This window comes from Psittacula echo, assembly GCF_963264785.1.
Source record: "Psittacula echo genome assembly, chromosome: 1".
In the NCBI taxonomy this organism is placed as follows: Eukaryota; Metazoa; Chordata; class Aves; order Psittaciformes; family Psittacidae; genus Psittacula; species Psittacula echo.
Genome location: NC_137735.1, coordinates 25,423,297 through 25,450,353, shown reverse-complemented (window position 1 = coordinate 25,450,353; position 27,057 = coordinate 25,423,297). Strand labels below are relative to the sequence as shown.

Sequence of the window (27,057 nt, the reverse complement as noted above, 5' to 3'; positions counted from 1 at the left end):
TCCAAGAAAAAGAAGGTAACAATAAACAGGAAAACACACAGAAAAATAAGTAAAATAAAACTACAGGTTGGTTTTTTTCTTTCTCCAGGTCATGAGGAGAAGACTGGAGCATTTTCTGTGATAGACTGCATGTAGAACAACTGTATTTGCAAAAGGTGGAGAGCTGCTGTGACTCACAGCAAAGAGGTCAGAGCTGGGCAGAACAATTTAACAGTTGACGTGAGATTGCAAGTACTGGGAGGCAGGCAGGAAGCGCACTGCAGTTCTGGAACAGGATTTTGATACAAACGGGCTGCCTAAGAGCACGCAGTGGAGCCAAGGAATACTGCTCCATGGTATATAAAAATACTAGTCTCTTATTACCAAATCATACGCACAGTCACAAAACATTATAAACTTAAGGATTTTATTACAGAGTTTAGTTGCTATTTCGTACTTTTTGCGTTCAACATGTGTTAAAAATGAAACAATTATTAAGCCAAGAATGTTTAAATGAGGAATACAGACATGATAGTGTCACTTTAAAAGTGAAAATCATCACAGTACAGAGCAGTTCTCTCTATAACTGGTCAACCATATATGAAATCTCCACTTCCTCTAGTTCTCAGCAAAAAAATAATTGCACAAGGAGGATCAGTTACCTCATGGGGTTTTTTGGTTTGTTTTTTGTTCTTTTGTTTTGGTGTTGATTCTTTTTTTGTTTGGGATTTTTGGTTTGGGGTTTTTTTTTCTTGTTTTAAGTAATAAAGCATCCCAGGTTTAGTATCTTTATCAGGAGAAAACCTAGTGCTGTTCCCAAAATAGATGGTCTCTCTTTGTTTCTTTGCTGTTGAAGAAATGAAGCTTGTTGTAGGCTTGTTACAGGCTTGGAGGAAGGAAAGATAAAGGATGATTCCTTTCAGCATCATTTGAGAAAGCTTGTAAGAGATCTTTTGTTGAAAGCTTGGATGACATTTTACTTGATGTCATGTGTTCTTCTTTATTTTAGCTCATTAAGGTAATTTGTCATGTAAAATTCAAATGCCTCGGGGTATATTCCTTCTGGAGCACCTCCACTTAAATTTATGATGTTGTATGACAGATTAATTTTCCCCATTTATTGTCTAATCTTTTTCAGTTGTCTGTTCTACAGAGAATGTTAGCCTGGTGTCATTGGTGATGACTCTTATCTGATGTTTCGATTTCTTGTAGTCATATATAAATAAGCCTCTGTTAATTGCTGTGACATTACTATATGTTACTTACTTCTAAATTCTTTCAAGTTACAATTAAATATTGTTTTGCAACTTTACTGGTTCAAATACCTTCTTTTGGCTGTCAGCGTTATGTCTAGAGAAACCATTTTGCACTATTTAGCAATCAGAGCTATTACCTGTTCCTCATGCTAACATGGTTTTAGAAAGGCTATTCTGGTTGATGTGGCATATCATCTAGCAAGCTTGTGTAGTTAAAAACTTTCTTGTAATGCTACATGCAGTTCTAGTGGTTCTGAGATGCATTCACAAAAGTTAGTGTAGTACCTTTATAACTAACTCACAAAAAGAATCATTAGATCATCTGCTGTGATCTCCTGTACATTGGAGAACATTATATCTGAAGTTGGGTGCTTCTGTACTTTACTCAGTAACCTGTACTTGGCTGAAGCACATCCGAATGCATTGGGAGATGGGAAATCCACCCCTTCTTTTGCGGTTTATTGCACCAGTAAGTTACTGTGATAGTAAAAATATATGCCTTGCTTCTCTTTTGAATGTGGTTGATTAGAGCTTCCAGTCATTGGTTCTTGATCACCTCTTCACAGAATCATAGAATCATAGATTAGTTAGGGTTGGAAAGGACCTTATGATCATCTAGTTCCAACCTCCTCACCGTGGGCAGGGACACCCCACACTAAACCATGCCACCCAAGGCCTCATCCAGCCTGGCCTTGAACACCACCAAGAATGGAGCATTCACAACCTCCCTGGGCAACCCATTCCAGTGCCTCACCACCCTCACAGTAAAGAATTTCTTCCTTATATCCAATCTAAACTTCCCCTGTTTAAGTTTGAACCCATTACCCCTTGTCCTGTCACTACAGTCCCTAATGAATAGTCCATCCCCAGCATCCTTGTAGGCCCCCTTCAGATACTGGAAGGCTGCTATGAGGTCTCCACGCAGCCTTCTCTTCTCTAAGCTGAACAGCCCCAACTTTCTCAGCCTATTTTCATGCGGGAGGTGCTCCAGTCCCCTGATCATCCTCGTGGCCCTCCTCTGGACTTGTTCCAACAGTTCCATGTCCTTTTTATGTTGAGGACACCAGAACTGCACACAATACTCCAAGTGAGGTCTCACGAGAGCAGAGTAGAGGGGCAGGATCACCTCCTTCAACCTGCTGGTCACGCTCCTTTTGATGCAGCCCAGGATACGGTTGGCTTTCTGGGCTGTGAGCGCACACTGCTGGCTCATGTTCATTTTCTCATTGACCAACACCCCCAAGTCCTTCTCTGCAGGGCTGCTCTGAATCTCTTCTTTGCCCAACCTGTAGCTGTGCCTGGGATTGGTCCGACCCAGGTGTAGGACCTTGCACTTGGCATGGTTAAACTTCATAAGGTTGGCATCAGCCCACCTCACAAGCATGTCGAGGTCCCTCTGGATGGCATCCCTTCCCTCCGGCGTATCATCCGAACCACACAGCTTGGTGTCATCGACAAACTTGCTGAGGGTGCACTCAATCCCACTGTCCATGTCACTGACAAAGATGTTGAACAAGACCGGTCCCAACACCGATCCCTGAGGGACACCACTCGTTGCTGGTCTCCAGCCAGGCATCGAGCCATTGACCACAACTCTTTGCGTGTGGCCATCCAGCCAGTTCTTTATCCACCGAGTGGTCCACCCATCAAATTGATGTCTCTCCAATTCATTGAAGAACTTCTCAAAACTCAGGTTTATTTTCCTATGCAGAGGTACTTGTATTCTTCATAATCGACTCGTCTCTCAGTTGTCTTCTTGTTACATTGCCAGATTACTCTTCCTTAGTGTCTAGGCAAAAAGCCTTCCCTTCATCCCATCAATGTTATTCTTTTTTGCTCTTTTTCAGTTTTCAGTATTCTTTTTTAAAGTGGAGACCCTAGGAGATAAAGGGCACTGATGTTCAGAATCTATAATGAAGATACAGTTATCTCTTAACCTTCTTTTACTACCTGGCTCTCTCCACAATGGCAGAGGGTAATACAGAAGAGTAGTGGACATTGGAAGGACTGAAGTGCATTTTCTTTTTTCCATCTCTTTCCTCCCCCAAAACGGAAGAACTATTGTGGTGATACATTCTGTTGAATGAAGATATCTTACAGCCATATGGGTCATTCTTCTTTCTCCTAGTAAGGTTGAAACATGCTTATGTGTGATCAGGGCTGTAAATTTTTATAGGTGATGACTGCAGAATGCATCTGTTGGTTCAGCACACACTTAACAAATGGCTTGCACCTTTATAAACTACTTGTTTAAGGAAATTGAGAGGTTGTATCTGCTCTGTACTGCTGCATTTGTTAAGCTTGCCAGTTATCTCACCCTAGGGCCCCAGTGCATGCAACACAAACAAAATCTGAATCCAGCTTTATGGATGCCAAATTAACAAAAATATTTTGAAAGTTTCATTACACAAAACTGATCTAATACATTTTAAGACTCCTTATTTGAGAGAAATAAATCTCGGATTTGACCACAAGGGTAGAAATGTCTTGCAATTTGCTACCCATTTTGACTATCAATTAAGCCACTGAGGAAGCTATTGGGAAATAGTAAAGATATGCTTGTATATGCTTGACATGTTTGGTATAAGTGGTTTTAGCAGGTTAGTAACCTAGAATTTATTCCCTACCATGGCCATTACAGCTTTGAACTTTCTGTATTGCTAAGTAAATAACCTACTTCTTTGATCTAAAATTAGTGTGTGAAGCTCCATTTTTAAAGTGTTTCCAAGTACATCCACTTTTGCACCCCTGCTACTTGCTTTCATTATACAACAAGAGTGACTGTTTCTCCATTTAGAAGAGAACTTAACTGGGTTTTAAATTATTTTCCTGTACATTCATCCAGAGGGAGAATGTAAGCAGTTTGTTAGGGTTTAGGAGTACAAGTTCCCCTGACTTTTCAAATAGTATTCGTACACTTAAGAGTCCCACTATGCAGATGAGAGACCAGAATTTAATCTTTGTGGTTCTTGTTCATTAGGGTGTAATTCATTGTGGTATGTGGGAAAACCCAGGGGAGACAGAAATTCTTGCAAAAAAATTATTTGGCTCTCTAAGGAAGCCCATGTGAGACACTGCTTTCAGCAACATCAAAATGTTACTGCACATACCAGACTTCTTCATTCATGCTGCCAAAGGAATAATAGGATTACTCTGCTTTGTTTTTCTTTTTTATCCTGGCATTAAGTAAACAGAAACTTGAGGTGAGAGACTCTGGAAAATAAGGGCAGTTGAAAAAGAGTTCATTGTCCTTTTATTTTTATTCTTCCTAGGTGTTCACTGACAAGTTCAGGTTTATCCAGAGAACCATGGCAGAAGGTGGATTTGATCCTTGTGAATGCATTTGCTCGCATGAACATGCAATGAGAAGACTGATTAATCTGGTAAGGATAACATGAGAATATTTGGAAAGGTGGTTATTCAGACATTACTTAAGCTCTTGCAGATTTGCAGTGGCTGATGTTTTTGATTCTGCTTATTCAGTTATGTGTACAGTTAGAATCTGTGTATCCGACTTTCTGATGAGCTTTTGAATAGTTAACACAAATGATAGCTTTCTGTTTATTTCCCAAGGCTGTATTTTGACGCTGTTGCCAGTGTTTCTGTGGAAATGTTTCTTTGTAACCCTTTTTTAGTCTGCATAAAGCCAAAAGTACCTTGCAAACTCTTTGAATTCAAGGTAATATCTGTCATACATAAAGTTCCACTACTTACAGGTCAAGATAACAATGTCTAAATTTTTTAAACTAACCTTGAAAAATTTCTGAAGTTGAGAATCCAGTGATTTTTGAGTTTTGAGTTCTGTTTCTTGTTGTGCTGTTGATATGGTTGAGCAACTTCAAGCAAGTCATTACATTGCTGTAACTGTGACCTGTAAAATAGTAATGATTCTTTGCTTCCATATGGAAGTTAGTTCATTGTCCATTGAAGAAAAAGCTACAAAGCACTGGGGTTTTTTCCTAAGTAAAAGTATATACATTAAAAAAATAACTTTAACAATTATGAACTGTGAGCAATTAGGTGAACTTGATTACAACTCTAATTTGGGTAAACTGTTTTTTAAGATCACATTTTACCTCAGCTTCAGTTGATGTACTTCCTCATGTTAATTTTCATAAATTTGATTTTATACCATTTTCTTTCTTAAGGCCTAAATTAATATCCTTTTAAGTTACTGAGGACATAACTGCTCAAGGCAGTATGTGTGAAGAGCATCCTTTCTAGGAGCAGGCCCTTTTCCAAAAGGTTTCTTATTAGTATTTTAGGGAGGTTATTAGGAAAATGTGGCATCCACTGGCTCATGCTAACAGTAGTGGTAATGTTCAAGTCCCCAGTGTATGTATGCCTGGGAATAAGGAATCAATTTGTGTGCTTGACCTTAAAATAAAACCACTTCTATGTGCATATATCCACAAAAGAACAAACTTGTTTTAAACAGCACTTTGCAAGAAGTATTTATAGCTTGTTCTTGCAAATGTGTGGGTTGTACTCACACAGCCCTGCTTCACCCTGAACATAAAATTCTGAGTGTCCACACTGTGTTGGCAATGGAGTGCATCATTACACTATCTCATCTAGAGTGCCAGGGGAAGAACCTAAAGTGAGGCAGATGCTGTACCTGTGTGTGCTCTCAGGGAGCTTGGCTAGCCCCATTTTGCAAAGTGACTGCTCAGAATAAGCAGAGTTCACTGCGCGTGTCTGTGATGCAGCAGTGCAGAACCTGTGCCATAGTGGTCTCACGTTGCACCCCTGGGCCTGTGCATACGGAATGCCCCCCCAGAAACACACAGGCTGCACTCGGAGCCAAAATACCCCAGACCAGGTTCTCGTGGTGGGAGGGCTACATTAGTGCCTGCAGCAGAAGGCAAAATGATACCCCACAAGGGCAAGAGAAGTGGCCAACACTTGTTATCTCACAGACCATGAGACCCTTGGGCTAAGCATCAAAGCTGGAGCTGCCAAGCAGTCGACATCATGTAGTGGCCACCTGCACCAAAGTCCAGAATTACACCAGACAAATAGAGCATGTTTGCATAGCCAATTGCACGTGCTTTATGGGCCTAATACTATTTCCCTTTGATAGTTCCCAAGTGTGGCACAGCCAGTGCTCTCCCGGTACTCACAAGTAGAAATAGATTCACTTACTGCTGGACAAGCAATAGGCTTGTTTGGGATATGGAGGTGCAAGAAGTGAACGGGATGTGTGCCCGTTTGCTGGTATTACCAGAACTGTTCAGGGTGGAAGGGGCTTTAGGAAGTTGTCTAGGCCAATCTCTTGCTCAAGGCAGGGTCAACAGTGAATTCATACCAGGTCATTCAGGACTTTTATTCTAGCTGAGTCCTGAAAACCTTCAAGGATAGCAATTCCATGGCCTCTTGGGGCAGCCTGCTCCAATATTTTACAATCCTTGTGGTAGAGAATTTTTTCCATCCACTGTTTTAGTTGAATGTCTCATACCTTCTGCCATACAGTGCTGTGAAGAGACTGTCTCCATCCTCTCAGTAACCTCTGTGTAAGTAGTGGGGGGCTTCTGCTAGATCTCTTCTCTTGAGCTGAGTGCTCCAGCCCCGAGTAACCCCTACTGAATTCACTTCAATATGTCAATATGTTTTGTGCAGGAGAGCTCGAGGCTGGATTCCAGATATGGGTTTCAAGTGCTGAGTACAGAGGTGTAATAGCATCCTTCAGTCTACTTATGCACTGTTTAAAGGTCAGTGTTGTTGGCACAAGGGCGTAGAAAATTGAGGCTTCTGTGGGGCCTTTACATCAGGGCCCAGTCATCCTAGCTCATGCTTCCCAGTTTGAGGCACAATTTCAAAATCATCTGAGCTCTCCCTGCTACCCCATATGGATGCTCATATGCATGTTCTTTCACAGTAAGTGTTTTCCTTGCGTCTTCAACTTGACATTTGTGCTGTATCCCACAGTTGTGTTGATTCTGGACTGTGAGGCTTCTGGGCACATGCTAAACTGATGACAAAGGAAACCCCAGGACCAAGTTCCAGGAAGTTGAGAGGGAGAAAGGGGGGTGTGTGATGCCTACTCTTTCCTCTGAGGCTTATCAGATACAAATCTGGACCAGTATGGTTCAGACTTTTGACCCCCCATGCAGCATTTTTTAATATTTTCCTTTTTTTGATTAAAGATACTCACAGGCAATGGAACCAGTCAGTCAGTTCTTTTCATGTTGTGGCTGGAGGATTCTAGGTATGAATGATGCAAGCTGTGTTCAAAGTCAGAAGTGCCACAAAGGTCTGTGAGATTTTGTTCCCAGGCTGCTCCATAAAGTATAAGGTTGGGTGCAGACAGATCACCTGGAGCCACACTAGTTCCTGCACTGTGAATGTAAACAGAGCACATCATAGGTGCACGCTCTTGGGTAGTCACCAAGACCAGCCTAATAGTGTTCCTGTGTAGTTCCAGGAATGGAATTTATTGCTCAGTGTCCAGCTTCCTAAAAGATCATACCAATTAGCGCTGGAAGTTGTGAGGAGTAAGGGGAAATGCCAGATTTCATTTCTTCTAAAAAGCAAAACAGATGCTCCTAAATATTTATAAGAGCAAATCACTAGCTGCAGTAGTTCAGCAGAATCTAGAAAGGAGAAGTCTCAAAAGTCTCAGTCAGCATCCAGACTATCCTCAAGTAACCTGTTACATGATTTTAGCAGGAAGCTTCACTATTTCATCTGTATTTTCTATGCTTCAGTAAGAGTTTGCTTTCTAAGCTGCTGTTTTCACGCAGTCTTACACAACATAAACAAACAGGAATTTTACTATTTGCTTTAAAAGGAACCCTTGAATATCAGTTCTCAAAGTTGCTGAACCCTACAGATCTCAATGGAGACTGGGAGCCCACTACCTCTAAAAGCTGGATCCTCAAAACCTTTACAACAAAACCATTGTGATACAAGAAAAGGAATACATAGTTGTTCAGCCTGTGGGGATGTGTGTGTGTGTATGTGGAAATCCAAACATGCTGTATACACAGAACGGTTCCCTGTACCTACTTAATTGTTGTTTTGTTGTGGTTTTTTTTCTTCTTAATTCATAATACCATGAAGATTTTACAGAAGTGGACTGTATATCTAGAATGGCATGGTATTTTTTAAAGAATTTTTTGCTGCTTATGAGGTTAACTGAGAGATATTGTTCATACTCACAGTTCTTAGAACTTATATATACATTAAATTCTCTTATGCTGAATGTTCTATCATTTTACTGAAGTAGATTTTTCAGGTTTCTCCTTAGTGTCAAAACATGAAAATTTCACCCATGTAAACTTCTGTAGTATGGCCCTGTAAATAATAAGCAAATATTGTGATTTCCAAATATTCCTGGGAAACAATAGAAATCTGAAGTCTTTGGCTGTAACTTCATAAATACAATTTCAAGTGTGTAATACCCATGGAAACATCTGTTAGGATTTGTTGCTGTTGTGTAACAATTTGACTATTGTATGTTGGGCTTACTATTTACTCTATGGGATAGCAGATAATTGGTAACTTCCATAAGAGGAAGTAAGCATAAAAGAAAAATATCACAAGACTTTCCATCCTCTGCAGATACACAAGAGTTGTCAAAAGACAGCAACAGGTCTGTTAGCTTGTATGACTTTATCTCCTTTTCAGTCTCTTCTATCTGCAAAACTTATTTTGACAAGAACAGCCAGAGTTCAAGGACGAAGAACAACAAACAACATAAAGTACGTTAATAGGATGCTCTGTCAGACAGGAGGACAGCTGTTTGAAAGAGTCGCAGTGAAAGACATTCCATGGTATCCACAGGAAATGGTGCCTTTTTTAGTTGTGGCAGAAAATGGCAAATCTGCAGATAAGAATGATGGTATATTTAAACCCTTTTATTTCCCTTTTTTTTCACTTCTTCTGTAAAATAATAATATTTTACTCTTCTGGACTTCCATGTTTTCTGAGTAAGCATGGTTGATCCATGGAGTATCTTAGTTCAAGGCTCAGCTCAAGTCTGAAAACTAAACTTGAAAACTCTGTGTATCTGGTGGAGGGGGATAATCAAACATAGAGCACCTTCCATGAAGCCTGAGACTATTTCTGTGACCACTTAGGGTTGCCAGAAATATCAAAGCAAGCCAGTAACACACATAGCTTTGTATGATGTAAACATCCTTTTTTCCCCCCCTTTGATACAGTATTATTTGCTTTACAGAAATGGTGACTTCAGAATTCTCTCACAGCAGTTTCTCTGAAAATGAGCAGTATGTTCTTAAACCAAAGCATTTCTAATTGTGTAACACAAAAGGACACATTTTGATGAACTGCCAGCAGTTCTACTGTAGAGATTTAATGGCCTTACAAACCTCTGTGGGAGTTACAACCTTGTGTTTTGTTCTTCTGTAGCTAATTGCAAAGTAATGGCCCGTGTCTAGTTATGTTTCTAGATCAGAAGTCTTGAATGTCTCAGAAACTCGGGGGGATACAAAACCAAGCATTGTTTATTTCAATCTCTCTTGTCTTTTGAGATGTCACTAGATCTTTTACAGAAGAAGTTGCAAATTCTCAAGCTATTTCAACACAGTTGCTTCAAACACTCTTTTGTCAACCAAGTTTCCACATAATTTTCTTGGCCAGGTCATTTTCAAGTCTTACTGTTATAAACTGGCATAGTCTGAAATAGAATCTAGCACAGCCATGGATCTTGGCTGAGGGCGACTTTGTGCAAACAGCACAGAATAAACACAGATGACTAAAATAGATCAGCGCTGTGTGCCACAAATGGTTGAAAAGCTCTCAAAATGCCAGCACAGCTAAGCCCAACTTAAATCGTCCTTCAGGCAACCAGCAAAAATGAGTCAAGCTCACTTTTGGCCTTCTACTGAAAGCACAGCAGAGCTATACTGAATGCATTTGTGATAAATTAAAGTGACCTTCTGAATATGCTTCTTGAGATTTCTTACATGTTTCATTCGCCTTCTATTTTTTTTATAGCAGTTGCTATTGCTTCTCTAGCCTTTGTTAGCCAACCACCCCAAGAGCAGGAAGTTGCATTTTGCTGTCATTTGCCCCTTTATTTTCCTTGGTGTTCAAGCTGGTTCAAAAACGACCTTTCTGAACAGCTGAACTTTAGGTTGCTCAGTAGGGCAAAGTAGCTATCATCCCTCTGAGATGCAGTGGGAAAGACTTGGTGCACCTCCTAAGGCACTGGGCCAAAAGAATAAAACACAAGGTTGGAGTGGCATGGCATGAGCCTGCTCCTGAGGAACTTGTGCTCCATTGACTTCCATTTCCCTTCCTTCACCTGGTGCTCAAGGTGCTGGTGTTGCTCAGGTTAAGTCCCCAAAACTGTATCACAGAATTTGTGCACTGCTAGTGGTTTTTAATCTAGGAACTAGTTCTAGATCAAGCAGTATAAGTGGAGACTACTTTCTAGAGAGTTAAGTGGATGTTTTTTAGAAGTAAAAAAAAAGCCATGAAAAGTGGTGTCCACTCGGGTCCATGTCCCCTGGAGACCATTTTTACCAATAAGGGGTTGGGTATCAGGGCTTAACCAAAAGTTGAAGGTGCTTGTCATTCTTTGCATTTCCCATTCCTGAGTTTTGCAGTATGCTGGAAGTGGCTGCTTCTTAACCAGTGTATATATACATATATATATGTATTTAAAGCTAGTAACATACATATATTAAACTCTCAGTCACTCCTGACCTGAGCATCTCAAAGCATGCATATTGTGACAGTGTTGCAAGCAGTGGAAAAAATAATGCCTCGAAAATTCTATCAGCTTGGCATTCCAGAAGTAACTAATAGCTATAACCTGTATCATGAATGGCTGAACTCTGATGATCAGAGCTGTGTTGTAGCCATCTCATTTGAGGAAAAGGGAGAAAATTGTGCTTTTTCTCTCAGGCCACATCTGGATGTAGTCAACACTTAGAGCAAACTGTACTTTTGTGTTGGAACTGCTAGTTCTAAGACTTTTCCTCAAGGCTGTCTATGTGAGAGTACCCTTTTCATTTGCTAAAATACATCATTTTGCAGAAGATACTCTCTGCTTGGTCAAACCCCACACACGTATTCTGGTTTTGTATTTGAGATATAAATTTGTTAATGAACTCCTGGGAGTTGCCTCTGTAATAATACTGTGTAATATTATATCTCATCCATTTGTTGTCTCCTTGTTATGATCCTTGTAATGATCCTGACTGCTTCATATTCTTTTCCTTGACTCTCCCTGTTCTGCTTTGCATTCACTAAAAGTAGGATGTCAGTTATATGCCAGGTCCTCAAGGCAGCAAAATTATAAAACAGTCATGCAATTGTAGGAAAGTGAGGGAAGTGTGGAAAAGTGGGATCTGTGTGATACTGAGGTGAAACAGGAGAAATGAGAAAATAAACGGAAGAATGTTTTCTTGCCCAAATCAGGGCTGCTGTTTGCACAGTGGTCTGACTTGTTTATCTGCTGCATCTTCATGTCTTTCAGTATGAAAGTTAATGTTCTCCCTCTGTCATAACTGGCTGATGGTTATGCTTCTTAAGAGTTGGTTTGTAACCTAGTAATATTATTCTGAAAGGTACCAACCATCCTTCTCTCTCATATGCCATGAGAAAAAATGACATTTCACCACACAGGACCAAACTCCAGATTTTTATTGCACACTGTTATTGTGTCATCGTATGAGCAATCATTTATTTTATTGTAATTCTGCGTATGATGATAAAAAATGTAGGAGTGGGGAAGGCAGTGTTCACTTTTTTCTTGTTTGTTCCTCTAAGAGAAACTAATGCTGTTTAAGACACAATTCAATTCAATCAGTATGTTCCTCTTTCTCCCTTATTTTTCTTGTATTTCTCTTGGCCAGCTTGTAACAGAATAATGCATGTAGGTGTCATTTTTTGCATTTTTAAATCTGAACTGTACAGATAATGCTACAATTCAATTTGCAACCTGGCTTGTATTCAGGACTGGCCTGACTACCACAGCAATTTATTTATGCTGTTTACTAAATCGTTTGTATACTTTGGACAGAACAGACATGATTGCCAGCAAGGCTTAAACAATGATTTCATTACCCAGAAGCATGAGAACACAGTCGGGAGTGTGCCATGGTGGTGTCATCTTCTGGCATCATTCGAGAGAAAAAGCAGAGGTTACAATTGGTCTAAAGTGAAAAAAAATTATTTTCACAGGTGATGATATTTTGCCCTTGTTATCACATAACATTTTCTATCAACAGTCTATGATTCCATTTGAAATTTACTTTTAGGTATTTAGGTACTTTTAGGTATTTATCCTTGCTTTGCTACTTATCTATCCTTTTATTTTCATTGCCACCATTATCCATTTCTGCTCTCTTATCTCTAGACTTACCTGTTTCTTTTACACATCTCTCTGGGCTTTCTTCCATTACAATTTCTTGTATTGAGGTCTTTCCCTGACCTGGCTCATAAACTCATTAATTTTTCATTCATGTCTTTTCTGAGGACTTATTTCTGCATTGAGCTGTCTCAAAAGTTACTCTAAAGGGCACTTATTTTAATTATCCCTATATAAATAACTTACTTTCATCTCATCTGCCATTCACACAAGACTTCATTGATTATTGCACTGTGTTCCTGCCACTAGTCCTGTTCTTCTTGTTTTGCTACCTCTTTCTTGCACCATTTCTGGTGCTGGAAAGTGCTGTTGGGATTATGCCATTATTTCTTCTGAAAGATGACAAACTGGTGACCTGGCTGATCATTGGTATCTTTCTGGTATTTGTACGCTTTGTCTTTTTTTTTTTCTTTTTAACTCTTAAATAATACATTTAAGTCTTAAAAAGTGTTCATACTGGACAGAACTCTTAATCTGGTTTTAGACAAGATGCTATTTACTTGAATTGAAAAAATAAAAAAAAGTCTGAGCAGAGACTGGGACAAGCCCCAGGATTTGTGAGACTGTTGGACTCTGGGGTAGCAAATCCTGAAAACTCCTCTGAAGAGGAAGCAAGAGAATTGACACAAGAACGAGTTACTGTGAAGGTAGGCAGAAGTCTGAATTTCCTTCTCCGCAGTAGCTATCTGTGATGAGCAGTAAATGCAAAGGAGCTTAACTTCTTTCATGGGAAGACTGAAACGATCCCAGTGGCTGAGGTCACTGTATTGGAAAAACAAGTTCTCTGTTTAGCTAGATGAAGCTGTTTCACAGAACTTACTGTTTCACTTGGACTTCAGTGATTTTGTGGAGCAGCTAACATGCAGTTAAAGTTCACTCCCTGTTTTCACCACACAGTGGTATGTTTGTGTGCCCACAGTGGGTTTGCACATGAAAAACAGAGACTTTACTTAATATAGTGACTTCACAAAGAAAGTTTCCAGAGGGCAATAGCAGCGTCCCTTTACTGTGACTGTTCGCATTTTGTCCGCAGCTGGGATTGTGAAAAGTAGTGGCTGCCATTGCTAAAAACTGCAGGCTTCTGTCAGAACATGGCATCTGTTGTAAGAGTAGCAGCAGAACACGGTCAGGTTTCGGGTATGCTTGATGGGTCGATAGTGTTGATCCACAAGATGGCATGTTAAAACTGTACTTTATATAAAAGTGTCAAAGGAGCAGGATCTCAACACTGTTAGTGTGAACTGAGGCTAAAAGCTGTGTCTATTGGAACTAGCAGCCATTTGAAATGTTCTATTTTTATTTTTGCAGTGCAAAGTGTGAGCATTGTGGGGAAAGAGTGAAGAAAAACCCTTTTCTCTTACCACTGGAAGTAACTCGGTTTCTTTTTTTCTTGGCATTGTGTTGGGTTTACATTCAAAATACGCCAGTAAGTGGACACTGATTTGCTCTAATTCAGGCACTGGTGCTTCCTGGTTCCAACTTAATGAAGGGCTTCATAGAAACCAAGTACTCATATTGACCATGAGTTCTTGTGGTTTGGGGATTATTAATTTAAATTATTTTAACTTAAGCTAATCAAGGGTTTAAATGTACTTGGAGGGAATTAAAAGTTCATGGTTGTATTTTAAATTACGTGCATTTATAATTAGTATTTTTACTTGTATTGCCTGTAAGTTTGCACTGTATTAAAACTGAACATTTTTGAGCCTTCTTAGCTCTCTTTCAGCTTTCATGATATTTGCAATTTGTGTTTACTTCATTTTGGACAATAAAAGATAAATTAGTTAATTTTTTGGCTCACATGCACTAAGCCATTTACTGTATTTGGATGACAAACTGCACAGAGAATGTTAAAATTCAAATATAATACTCTTCATTTAAATGGAAGAAAATAATAATTTCTATAAATATTTAGTTTTGCAACATTTTTCAGTCTCTTTTGTTGAATAAGCCCCAGTGTTTCACACACCGAATTTCTGTCTTCTTAAGGGCCTGTTCCAGAATATATTGAAAAACATGAAAAGGCTGTTGCTGTTAGTAGGTGTCAGATCAGGCAGTCAACTATTAATCTTCCACTAAATTCATGTTTTTGACAGCACAAGGATCTCAGAAAAATTAATAAACCCAAATTCAAAATTAATAATGTTGCCTTTAAGGATGTAAGAGCCAACGTATTGAGATTTTTCTCATCAGCTCCGTCCCCATTCTGAAAAATATTGAGTGTATTTGAAAAGTCTTTCTGAGGGTTTCATTAGGAAGAGGGCAGGTCTGGTTCAACTTTTTACTATTATTCCACAAACTGTCATCCAAACTCCCCCTTCACATTGGAATAGAAAATCTGAAATCAAAGGTCTGTTTATTTCGAGTCCCTGATAATTGCTCCCTTTTCCATTACCTGACAATTGAAATGTCTCACATTCAGGGTTTTTCCAACAGTTGCCATGTCCCTTAAGGGTATAGTTATCAAGAAAGAGCTAATTGGTAGAAGCAGCATTCTTGTTTCAGCAAAAGGCAGTACCTTTCCCAACCATTCAACTTAGGTGAGCATTTCATACATGTGCCAGGATCATTTCTCATCTTTTGACTAATTGAGTGACCACAAGGGATCAGATTTCTTTGGGGTATCAGAGTTATGAACCAGTTCATCTGTGTGAATTTAGGAAAACCTGTTTCTACTGCTGGTCATTTTCCACCAGCTGCCATGTTTCATCCCAAGAGAACAATATGTAGCATGTCACTGAGGTGTTAAAAAGAGATTTGTTACATGGCTCCATGGCTTACAGAGCTGTCCTAGAGCTTCTATGCTCACGGACTACTGAGATGTTGCATGTGCCTGTAGTCAGGAGGGGAAGTGAGCATGAGGAGATATTTGAGTGTGGTTTTTATCGTGTTATCTATGTCATCTTAAAACCTATTTGAGACTTTGAGTGGCCCTCTTCTGACCATATCTTCTCCAGCACAAGTAGTTTTTATTAAAAAAAATTGTATTGCCTGGAATAGTTGAGAAATGTTTCAGATAAATATTTCTAAGTAATACTTGCCTTGCTGGATATGAGTATAGCAGAGAATATGAAGTGTAATATTTTTAGGGGGGATCTTTAAATCTGCATGTTCACATTGTTATGTATTGTTTTCAATTTAGAGGAATTTTATACAAATTATAAAATATGCAGGGTTTATACTGTTCTCTTGTAACTGTTTCGCATCATTTGATGTTTCTAAACCTACCTTGTACAGTGAGTTTCTAAATCCCCATTAGAAAAGTGGCATATTTGTTGTCCAAGCCCTTTGGAAAGCACAGCCCCATTATCAGACAAAGTACAGATGGTTATCAACTTTGTAAAGGTTCCTCTGTACATGGTTCCCCCATACATAAGCAGACTTCTGTCCATATTGGCAGAATATAATCTAATACAAGCATTGTTTTTTTTTCAGCAGAGGTTTGTAGATCAACCCGTAATGGTAATTTTCTTAGGATTGCTTGTTTACGGTAAGATTTCTAGCATTGATGTTTCCAGCAGTACTTTTCATTCTAAGGCCTTGGAGCCTGTCCTGTCTTTTGAGAAGTAACCAGGGATGCCTGTAGGATAAAACTCAGTATCTGAGTGTACCCTCTGGGCACACATAAACTTTAGGATTTAATACATAGTGTGTCTTAATTCAGGTGGCTTCCTACAGTGTGTAGGCTCTTCATGAAGAAATGGTCAAGGTAATGGTAACTGATAAAGCACAGTGTGATCATGATCATGGCCAAGACCGCTCTTCAAGAAAGGCATAGCTGTAGCCAGAATACCTTTCTGTTGTTGCTAAACAAGCATCTCTGGTGGTTAACATAACCATGTCAATCAAAGCTGAAGCTCTGCAATTTTTTTTTTGCTCTGGTAGCGGTGGAAGCCCATCTGGTAGGCGAGTGAATGTTAACAGCAACTAAAAGTACATGCACCATTTTTTGAGTTGGCTTTTATAGAAATCGCATGGCTTTGAAAAGTTGTATTTGGACAGAGAGTAACACATAGAATGGGAGATAGCTGGTATTGTGGGTAGAACACCCCACGGCAGTGTTGCCTGTCTTGAGCAAACTAGATAAGCTGTGTGAGTACAAGCCATCCTAGGGACAGAGGGATAACACGATGTTTGTATGTTTCTGATCATATACCTATTGCCCATTTTAATTTTGGGCATCATTCTGTGTTGAAGAATACCTGTAAACTGTGTTACACAAAGTAAGGATTATAGACTAAGCCCTTTCCAGAATTAAACCTTTATGCAAACAGGAGATAATTATGTTGCTGATCTCTTCAAAATGTGAGTATAGTGATATCCAGTTTCCCCAGTTAAGGTATCTGTCAGTGTCAGATATTCTAAATTGGTACTATTGCTAACATAAAACCTCCTCGTTGAGAATTGCTTCCAAAGTTTGAAAATAAAATGAGCTTTTACTTTTATATAAGGAGGGCAGAAAATATGCATAGTTTGGTAGATTTCTTTTTTTAATTCTTTTTTAATAAGGTAAGTAGAAGTCTTCTGTTTGAATTTTCCCTGCTGATGATTTTAACTATAGAAATAGCTGAAAGGTTAAATCCAGCCTTCCTAGTACTTCCTAAGGAACTTCTTTGTAGTCTCAGTAAATTTGCTAGCATATTAACAAAAATTGTGATCAATCTCCAGTTACGTATTTTTTTCTTTCTTGAATGTGTGAGTCACTGAAAACCATGTATCATTACATGATAAAGGTAGGGACTTAGATTTTTCCAAATGTCTTCCTCGGTTGGTTACTCCTCTGTTTCCTTGATGTGCTTTGCACAACAGTATGATTAGATACAGCAAATCAGTTATGCCAATACAAAGGGAAATTTGGTTTGTAGAAATTACTCATGTATTTCTTTCATAAGAAACACCATCTTTTCTTCTTTTTTACATTTGTATATTTACACTAATAATAAACAAATTAGCCTGCTGTGACAAAAAGTGTTGGGATTTGTGACACTACTGTGACTAAAACTTGTCAAAACGCAAATGTCATTTCTATCCAAGGCATTGTAACAATTCTGTACTTTAATTGTTAAGCTGCATGGTTTACCTACCTAGGCAGAGGATAGAACCTGTTTCCATAATGCAGCAGATTAAATCGAATCCATTTACCTCTCTGTGCCTGATAAAGAATGTGATATTTGTCTTTCTTTTTTGACTCTGTCATCTGTAAAATACTGATTTGCAGGTTGCAGGGTTGACTCTTCTTGCTGTTAGCAAGCTTATATAGCCTGTAAATGCAAATAGTCATTACAGTTGTTAAAAGCATTTTAAATTTTACCCATCAGGAGAGAGAAAAGAAACCAGTAAAATACATATTAAAATCTGCTTTTTAAAAAGAGATCTTCAGTGGGAAAAATAATAAGTGCTATGTTTAAATATGACATTTTAATTCAGCCTCTCTGTGCATAACCATTATCACAGCCTGATCCTTTATTGTTACATAAGTACAGAGTATTTTAATGTTACTTGATCTAGGTAATAGTAGTAATGCCTATCCGTTATAAATCCCAGAATGTGTGTAGAGGGTATATCTGTATATAACAATGTCTGTATCACTATAGAGTTTTAACTTGAATTTTAAAAGGCATTCAGTGGTTGCAACCTGTGTGGAAGCAATAACTGACTTCACACACCATAAACTAAGTGTGATGCAGTAAAGGATCAGTTATAATCTTCTTTATCTTGAACTTGTTCTCTGACATAATACTAAATCATGGCTTTGGTGAAAGCTGACTGAGTCTCATTGCTAACTGTCATGCCTTTCTTTTTCTCTCTTTCAGCTGAGACAATCCCAGTCATACTGCACAGACACAGAATGCCTTCAGGAATGTGAGTAACTATTGAGATCAGAAGCATGGAAGTAAAATAAACAGTAATTAAAATACAGTCTGAGTGGTATTTAAAATGCAGCAGTTGATTTAATGTTATAGGAACATATTATGTTAAATCAAATACCACAGTACTAAAATTGTTACGTGGGGGAGGTAATTTCTGAGAATCTGTGATGCAGGTGAATGTTGTACATTGGAAGCATTGTGTGGGAGCAGCAATAGTGATGAGGCCGGAGGTATCAATACACCAGCATGACCATTGATCGGGCCCCAAGCACTACCGCATCTTACCATTAGCCTCCAAATAGGATGATTTCATTTTTTCCCTAAGGAGAAAATTTGGAGGGGGCTGTATTTGCCCTCCTTACAGTCATAGCAGCCTAACCACAGGAGACTGGATATTCAGCACAAACCCTGACATGTACACATGTTCACACCTGGGGCTGAGTGACCTGCCGTCAATACTGTGAACCCTCTACTCCACTGTGAGGGAGAGGAGATTCCCCACCAGGTCTGACTGGTAAGTTGCCATACAGCATGCCAGCATTTCTGTTGACTTGGTGGCTGTGTAGTTAATGAAGCAGAGCACTGATGTGTACATTTCTTGTAATTTGCCATGAAATACATTGAAAAAACTCTCCTGAAGAGTGAGCATTTACTAGGACAAACGTTACCAGCATCTGCAGGGAAGCGTAGCTGTACAGAGCTTATGCAGTAATGCAAGCTTGCCCTGGAGTGCTCTGTTTACACTTTTCATGGTCTAGGGGGAGTGTTGCCAAATGCTTATAAATAAAAATGAAGTGGCTTTGTTTTTCCTATATTGCTTTACCAATTGAGCATATGAACTCACTCAATTAGCCTGCATTAGGACTATAACGCTCAGAGGGAGGAGGGAGCACCTGAGCAGTGTTTGGGAAGCAACAGCCGCTGGTGCTTGTGTCTTCTACAGGTCTAGGAGCAGTGCAGTCAAGGTTTCTAGGATCTTTGGTAGAGAGCATTTCTTTGTTCACTCTCATGTTCCTTCCTCTTCACTCCCCAGTAAAACCTGTTTAAGGCTGGGCATTTAGCTTGGACTTGCACTAAGACTTCCCAGTGTGAAACAGTCCCAGATTCATTGCCAGACTGGGTTGAAGAGGAAAAGCTGTGAGCTTTCCCACATAAACCCTGAAAAAAAAGAGAGTGGTGCGCACATATGCCATACAGTGCTGCTGGCTTTACTCTTTCTTTGTGGGCTTTCCAAGTTATGCTGTGTGTCTGTGACTTCTGGCACTCCTCCTCTCCCAAATGCACCTGTCCTGGGGCAGACTTCCTGGACTCCCAAGCATTAGACCTCTGTGTCTGGGTTGTTCTTTTCCTTTTGGTGGTGCTTTTGTGCAGGGTTTGTTTATTTGTTTTTTTACTCACAGGTGTGTCGGAGAGGCAAAGAGGCACATAACAGGAGGCAGAATATTTTCTGTGTTAGAAATAGGCACAGACTGGCTGTGCAGCTTTCTGAGCTTTAGTCCGCAGTTAAAACCAAGTGATGGTGGGTCATTCTGCTCAAGCCTTGGGAGTCTTCATCATCAACATTTATGAAACTGTTAGGCTAATGACTGTATAAATGAGTGAGTTCTGTTATGTGTGGGCACAAAGCTTGTGGGATAGCTTTCATGCTACCAAGCTATAGTACAGTGGGGATGTTTTGTCAATGGTTTGTGGCAAACAGCTTTCCATCCTGAAAGAGATCCTTGCGATAACTGTGCAGATGCAAGCAATTTGGCAGCAATTGTTCCAAACCAGTGGTTTGTTTCAAAAACCAAAGCAAAAATTATAGAGTAAATCCTCTCCTGTGCTATTATATTGCCTTAAATTTAGTTCCAGCAAAGGTATTTTTCTGCTGATGCAATGACACTGACTTGTCAGATTTGTCAGATTTTTTTTGTGATGCTTCTGTGATTCTGTGCTTGGGCGAACATGAACTCTGTAAGACTCTCAGGAGTCAAAGGCAAAAATAAACAGGCTGAGCCTGGAGAAGCTTCTAGAGATGTTTTCAGAGGCAGATTAAAACAATTCTGGGCCAGTCTTCTGTCCGTTGCTTCATCCTGTTCTAATGAGCTTATGTTTGAGGTGGGTCTCCTCTTCCTTAGGTCCCACAGCTTCATTTCCTGTTACTCGCTGACATTCCTTATTTCAGGACCTAAATATGAAGAAGCTTGTTTCACTACCACCCATTTGCTCATTCCCAGGATTTCGTCTTCCATCTGGAAGCACAGCTGGGAATGTTGTCGTACACAAATTCTCAAGTTGCAGGGTTGTGGAATAACTGATGAGATGTACGTGGTTTTGCTTTGGGAGGTGTCAGGGCTGTGGTTCAACCAGTGTCACAGCAGCGTCATGTGTTACGCTGTTGCTACCAGCTGGAAGTTCTCAGAAACTCCCTGCTTTGAGTCTTCCTGAGCACAGTTTGTTTTTTCAACCCTTCATTTCAGATCTCTGTAGATTTTTAGAGCCAGATCAAAGCAGTAACTCCAAGGCTCCCCCATTCTCATTTTCATGTTATTAGCTCTAAATTCTTATTTATCGTTGCTGGCACCATTATATTGTAGTGACTACCCTGCAGAGAGTTTCCTGCCATGGTCAGAACCAGTGGTTTTGGATTTGTACTCCAAGATCCAGGAGGATATTAGCAGCACTTCAGAGAGCATTTGTGCACTCTGCTTGGTGGCTTTTTCTCTGCTGATTTTCTGCTGTCCAAATATCTGCTGTGATGATAAAGCATGTATTAGAGTCTGATGACTGTTTCCTCCATTCCAGTGGGTGCCTTGGAGAAAACAGGCTGCAAGTTTTGAATATGCAACACATTTAATATTCTATTGGGATTGTTTATGCTCAGCAAATCAGAAGATCTCACATTTTCCCCTGAAATATAATGAATGATAATTCTTTTCTGAATTCTGTCTAATGCAGGTGGGGCAGGGAAGATTTCTCTTAAGTGTGTGGCAGTTGCAACATCAGCAGTTCACCCAGCCCAGGGAGGGTCACTGGTACTGAGCTGCTCTGATGGCTCATGGCCCTTTGCAGCCAGCCTTCCATGTCAAAGGAAATGAGGGCTACTGCCTTGGTTTTTACTCTGTGTTCTAGCAATTCCCAGATGTTGTGACCTGGATTTACCACATTCATATTTTCAACACTATTCTCATGCTCTGCTAGCTCATAATATGGTCAGAGATGACTGTCTCAAATGTTGTCTACTTCCAAATTTTTATGTATTTTAAAATGAATACATATCTATGATTCATCTTGAGCTGTACTCATCTAGGGGAGTCACAGCAGCCTGACATGTCTGCCAGCTCTTCCCTCCCTTTTCTGGTAATTCCCTTCTCCCTTCCTCTGCTCAAGTCCTTTTTGGCTTTCTTCAGTTTCCTTATCCCTGCCTTTGAGAGTGTCAGCTTGCAGGGAAGGTCCCACAGGCTCTTTGTCTTCCCTCATGACTCATCTGTAAGATACTTCTCTTTGTATGGTTTTCTGCCTTTCTTCAGAGAGCAGGCGAGGCTAAAAACACTGTAAAAAACAGGCAGCACAAGTCAGAGAGCATGCTCTTGCCTTTCCACATGTAAGTGTTAAACAGTAAAAAGCTGAAGATCCAAAAGGAGATATTTGTACCCTGAGAGGGCAGACAAAGAACACCAAACAGAATATACTTTTACAGTAAAAGAAATGCAATCTTTCCTCTCTTTCTTTAGAGTACAACCTCACTCTGAATGAAAAATAGCACTGCAAGAGAAGAACTAGGTTCAGGTGAGGAGTATTTAACAAGGACATTTATTAATTTTAATATTGTCATGAAGTGGTTGACCTTCAATCTTTAGAAATCATTTTTACCAACCTCATCATTTTAACAGCTTTGACTGCCTTTGAGTTGAACATTAAATACGGTGGCAAACATCTGTCACAGGAGATTCCCCCCCACCCCACCCCTTCACATTTCTCTCCAAGAGAAGGCTAATTTATGTGACCTTGTCTGTATTTCTATGGGAAAAAGCAAATCAAAGAACTGTGTCTTGTACATGAGGCAACAGATAGGATTCATCAGTCGTTAGCTCCCACAGGAGTTCATGCCACAGTCTCAGACCAGGTCCTCATAATGCTTTTTTCTGCCTGAAGGTAATTCAGCTATGGTGTAAAATAATTCCAAGTAACCACAGAGGCAGAACTGTTCAGAGGCTTCATTCAGAAGTGTGTGGATATATAGGTGTGCTGAGCCCAGCGGACCAGATGGTCTGAAAATAAAGACCTTGGGCTGGATTAAGTGTTGTGTGGGAAGGCAGGTTAGAGACTGTAAGTTTAATGCTACTCAGTGACTCAGGGATATGTACTGCTACATTCTGTACTAGTTGGTGTTTCCCAGGCACTGGAGATTAATAACCAGATCCCTCCATCAAAATGGGTGGTGGCAGGAACGTTTATCTGTGAGGTCAGAACAGAACAATCTTATATCCATCTGGAAATACTAGAAAATATCACCCACAGGTTCTCTTAAAGGATAGCCTTTATTCTTCAAGGAATCAAAAACCCACTTCTAAATTACCTGCAAAATATCAATTCTAGGTAAAAGCACCGTGGCTGTGAACTCTCAAAATAAGATTTTTTTTTATTCTGCCTATCAGCACAAATTCCATTCTGCGTGCTTTCAGCTTCACTTGACTATTCTTTATCCACAAGATGGTCTTAGCTGATTGTTTTCTAAGCTTAGTGATGGAGGTCTTTGCAGCAAAAGATTGTTGTCTTCTACATATTATTGCTCCCAGTAGCTGAAACAGCTTCTTTTCTGTTCTCTTGATTTGTGGTGCGAAGCTTTGAAAAGTGTGATTCTCCTTATTTACGTGATATTTTGCTTATGCTCATCTCCTTCTGTTAAGAGATTAAAGTAACAGATTCTGAAATATCTCACATCCTTATTAAAACACACGGTCATTTGTGAGAAGTGTGGGCTTAGCGGTTCTTGAATAGTGTAAACAGTGTTGTGGCTGTTTTAGTATCTGGCATGCTTTGAGTAGGTAGTACAGGGCCAAGCTGATCCAGTGATCAGCTGTTGTCTCGTTTAACTTAGTTTAGAACATGTTTCAGCTCATTTGGTTACATCTAAACTGTATTACAGCGCAGGCTGGAAGAAATTGTCTTGCACAAATGCATGTGGTTTCCTACTGTGGTTCCTTCTGCTCCCTTCCTTGACCTGCAGCATGAGCTGACCTGGCAACATTTACTTATTCCAACCTTTGTTTAACCACAGGCCCTAAGTGCACTGTCCTTCAGCAAAAATTCCAGAAGGCAGTCTGACTAGTCCCTGTTTCTCTGCATTGTATGGGGGATCCAGCATAACAGGTGATTGGAATTTTCCATGTGCTACTGAACATACGCACCAAAGCTGTCTTATGTGGTGCTGAAGGTAGTTTGAGACAGCTATGAATGTTGTCTGGAAGCCCAAGAAAAAAGCGGTTCTTTTCATACCAAATTATATGTTAGTTCACTGGATTGCATATATAAAGGTCATCCAAGATTTAAAATATGATGGTAATAACAGTGATATTTTCCCTCAACACAATTGCAGGTCTAAACTCTTAGCTGCACAATTCCATATGCTTTCTGAGTCAATTATATGTTAGTGTAATGAATTAAAAGATGAGCATTCTTATTTTCTTTGCACTATACCTTCTTCTCAAAACCAGCACACTTTATTCACTCATATCCCCAAAAGAATTGTCACTTGTAATTGTATAAACTCCTAGTCATATAATTCCTCTATATAAGCAACTTCTCAAGTTTTGAGATGTCTGTATTTTGAACATTTGAAAGGCAAAAGCTGTCTGGCAGTTTTGTTTGCTCATACACGTGAATGGTGGTTGTGCTCTCAAAAACATGAACTTTTGTAATGTTTTTTTCTTTGATATTTTTGGGTGCATGTGATGTCAGTAAAGGACATCAGTCGAATAGCCCCAGCTCATGAAGAGTTCTCGTGAACTCATGCTGTTCACAGAACAGCAGTGTTGTGAATGTCATATCCTCAAGCTTTCACACAAGGCCCCTTTGCTGTATTGAGAACAAATCATTTTCATGGAAGAGCCTCTGTTAAAAATGCTACCCAGTATGACAGTGGGGAGGGTGGTTCTTTGGTGTCAGCATTAACCTTCAAGGAGATTACTCCAGCAGTTCACTGTGTGTATGTTACCTAGCGAACGTTAAATAAGAACAACTTCCAGCTGATACTGAATCCAGGCCTGACTCCATGAGGAGATGATCCAAATGAGTTGGGACAACTGAAAAATCTGAACGATATGAGTGTCACCAGAGTTCTACGAGATGTTAAAGTTTTCATCTTGAATAATAAAATGGAACAGCTCTTCTCTTTCTGGAGTTATCCAGTATAGCTTTGTATTAATTGCTTTGTATTAATTGATCATCTGTATCATTAACGAAGATGTTAGGTCTTTAGATACTATTGTCAATGGAGCCATGGAAGTACCATAGATAATTAACTACACATTGGCTTACACTTCAGCTTACATTAGTTACAATTTGATTATTTGAAGTTATGCTTCAGAGGAGGAAAGTTGTTGTTTTCAGATCTGCTGGTATTGGCAAGAGGTTCTGGATGCAAATAGACCAACCAGCTACATCTGGTCCAAGGGGGTTTTCTCATTTTTATTTCAATGTTTTGATGTCTCAGCCATTCTGCATGGAAATTAGGTGTAAAAGTTTTATGTCGTGTTCCTTGGCTTCACTTTTTCATGTATCTCATCATCATTTTTTCCCCTCCTGACAGATAGGTTTTCTTTGATGCTATCAGAAATACCACATGACCTGGATGATCAGTCATGGAGATCGGCATATTGACACTGACACTTGTTCAAATAAACTCTCAAGAAATAACTTACTGTAGCCAACAAAATTGTAACCATTAGCTTGCTCCCTTCTTGCTAGAATTAGTGTGTTCTCTGTGTGGGGCCTAACAACGGAGCCTAAACTTTCATCTCTTTAGTCTTATTCTCCGTTTCAAACAAATGAAAGATGTTTGCCTCAAACAGGCAAAAAACAAACGTACAGATGGGGGTTTTCCCACATAAATATATTTTGATCAGTTTTGATTTCTTAAAAATCAAGTTTGATTTCTTAAACACAAAATACATGTTTATCATCTCCAGTTCATTAGGAGTGTGAACTAAGAAATATTAATGGTATTTCTGAGTATTCCAGTGAAATCTTATGAAATAGATTCTTTTTTCAAAGGGATAAGAAATGTGATAAAAACCCGATGTAATACTAACCAAGAATTACTTGTCTCAAAGCCAAAAGGAAGGACTAATCAGAAAACTCAGTTGAAAAATATTTCAGGGCTTTTTTTGTGAACCATATGTGCAGTTTGGTTTTAATTTTTTTAATTTTGGGGAAAGAACTCTGCTGTCACTCTGTATTATAACTTGGGTTTTCTTTGTCTGTAGTGCCAGGACCAAATTCCTTTGGCGACAGTGGCATCAGCTTTGCCATGATAATAATGGCCTGGGTGGTGATTGCACTTGTCTTGTTCTTACTGAGACCTAGTAATCTGAGAGGATCCAACACAGCCGGAAAGCCAACCAGCCCGCGTAATGTAAGTGCATCTCCAAATGCCCTGCAGAGACAATCTACAATAGCTTAACTGTATCTTGTTTTATTACAGGCTAATGTAAAGTCAAGTTTTCCTTACTTTTTTCCCCCCTCTATTTTCTTGGAACTCCGTTAATGAAAATGAGTAAAACAAAGTGAAAGTAGTAGAATCATGAAGGCCAAGTGAGGCCTGCCATGGGATGGAGCAGGTACGGGTGACTAAGTGTGGGTCATAATGTGTTCTGGACGCTGGCTGTCTCTGGTTGGAACTGCCTTCTTATGTATAAGGGGAAAATCACAACCTTAAGAGAAGTCAGTAAACAGAATTACAGCACGAGACGGGGAAGGTGGTCTTTGCCCTAGGTGTGGGATCATGGAAAAATCCCTGTTGATGCAGGAAACAATATTTTTTTGTGATGATCATTTACTCAGAATATCAAAAGAGATATTGAAAGATCTGAAAGGAAAGGGTAATGTAACTTTTCCAAGTTCTTTTATTGCTCAATTATATTGGGTGAAGCACTGTTTCTAATCCTGTACATGTTTTCTTTCTTTCTTTCTTTCTTTTCCTCCTTCCTTCCCTAGGGACAAGAACCACCAGCCCCGCCAGTGGACTAGAGCATTCAATATTGGAAAAGTTCAGTAACTAAAACCTTGCACGACCAAATGAGCGAAGTGACCAGATTACTCCTAAACCCCATTCAATACTGTTTTCTTTTCTCATCTATATAGAGCAGAATTACCATTCAGCAGTTATCTTCATGAACTGCTTTTAGCAACTTCAATTTTAAGTTACTTTTTGCTTTGTACGTTATTACAATTCCTAGTAGATTGTAATTTGAATAATGGTAAGGCATTGCAGGGGTTTTTTGGTTGTTACTGTTACTGTGGACATTCCACTTGGTCTCTTTCTGTTACAGTGATCTTAATTTCTTTGCAGTGATTTCTGATATGCATTGAAAGAAAAAAAAAATCCCTGTGCGTCTATGATAAT

At 39.5% G+C, this 27,057-nt stretch overlaps 1 protein-coding gene across 1 annotated transcript; it reads left to right on the top strand.

Annotated features, from left to right (window-relative positions):
• The first annotated feature begins 4,513 nt into the window (after positions 1–4,513).
• SMIM14 (small integral membrane protein 14) lies at positions 4,514–26,721 on the top strand. Its single transcript, XM_080624871.1, has 4 exons — positions 4,514–4,618; positions 18,393–18,441; positions 25,919–26,067; positions 26,649–26,721. Exons 1-4 carry the CDS (start codon positions 4,544–4,546, stop codon positions 26,679–26,681), a joined length of 306 nt encoding a protein of 101 aa, XP_080480997.1. The 5' UTR covers positions 4,514–4,543; the 3' UTR covers positions 26,682–26,721.
• The last annotated feature ends 336 nt before the right edge of the window (positions 26,722–27,057 follow it).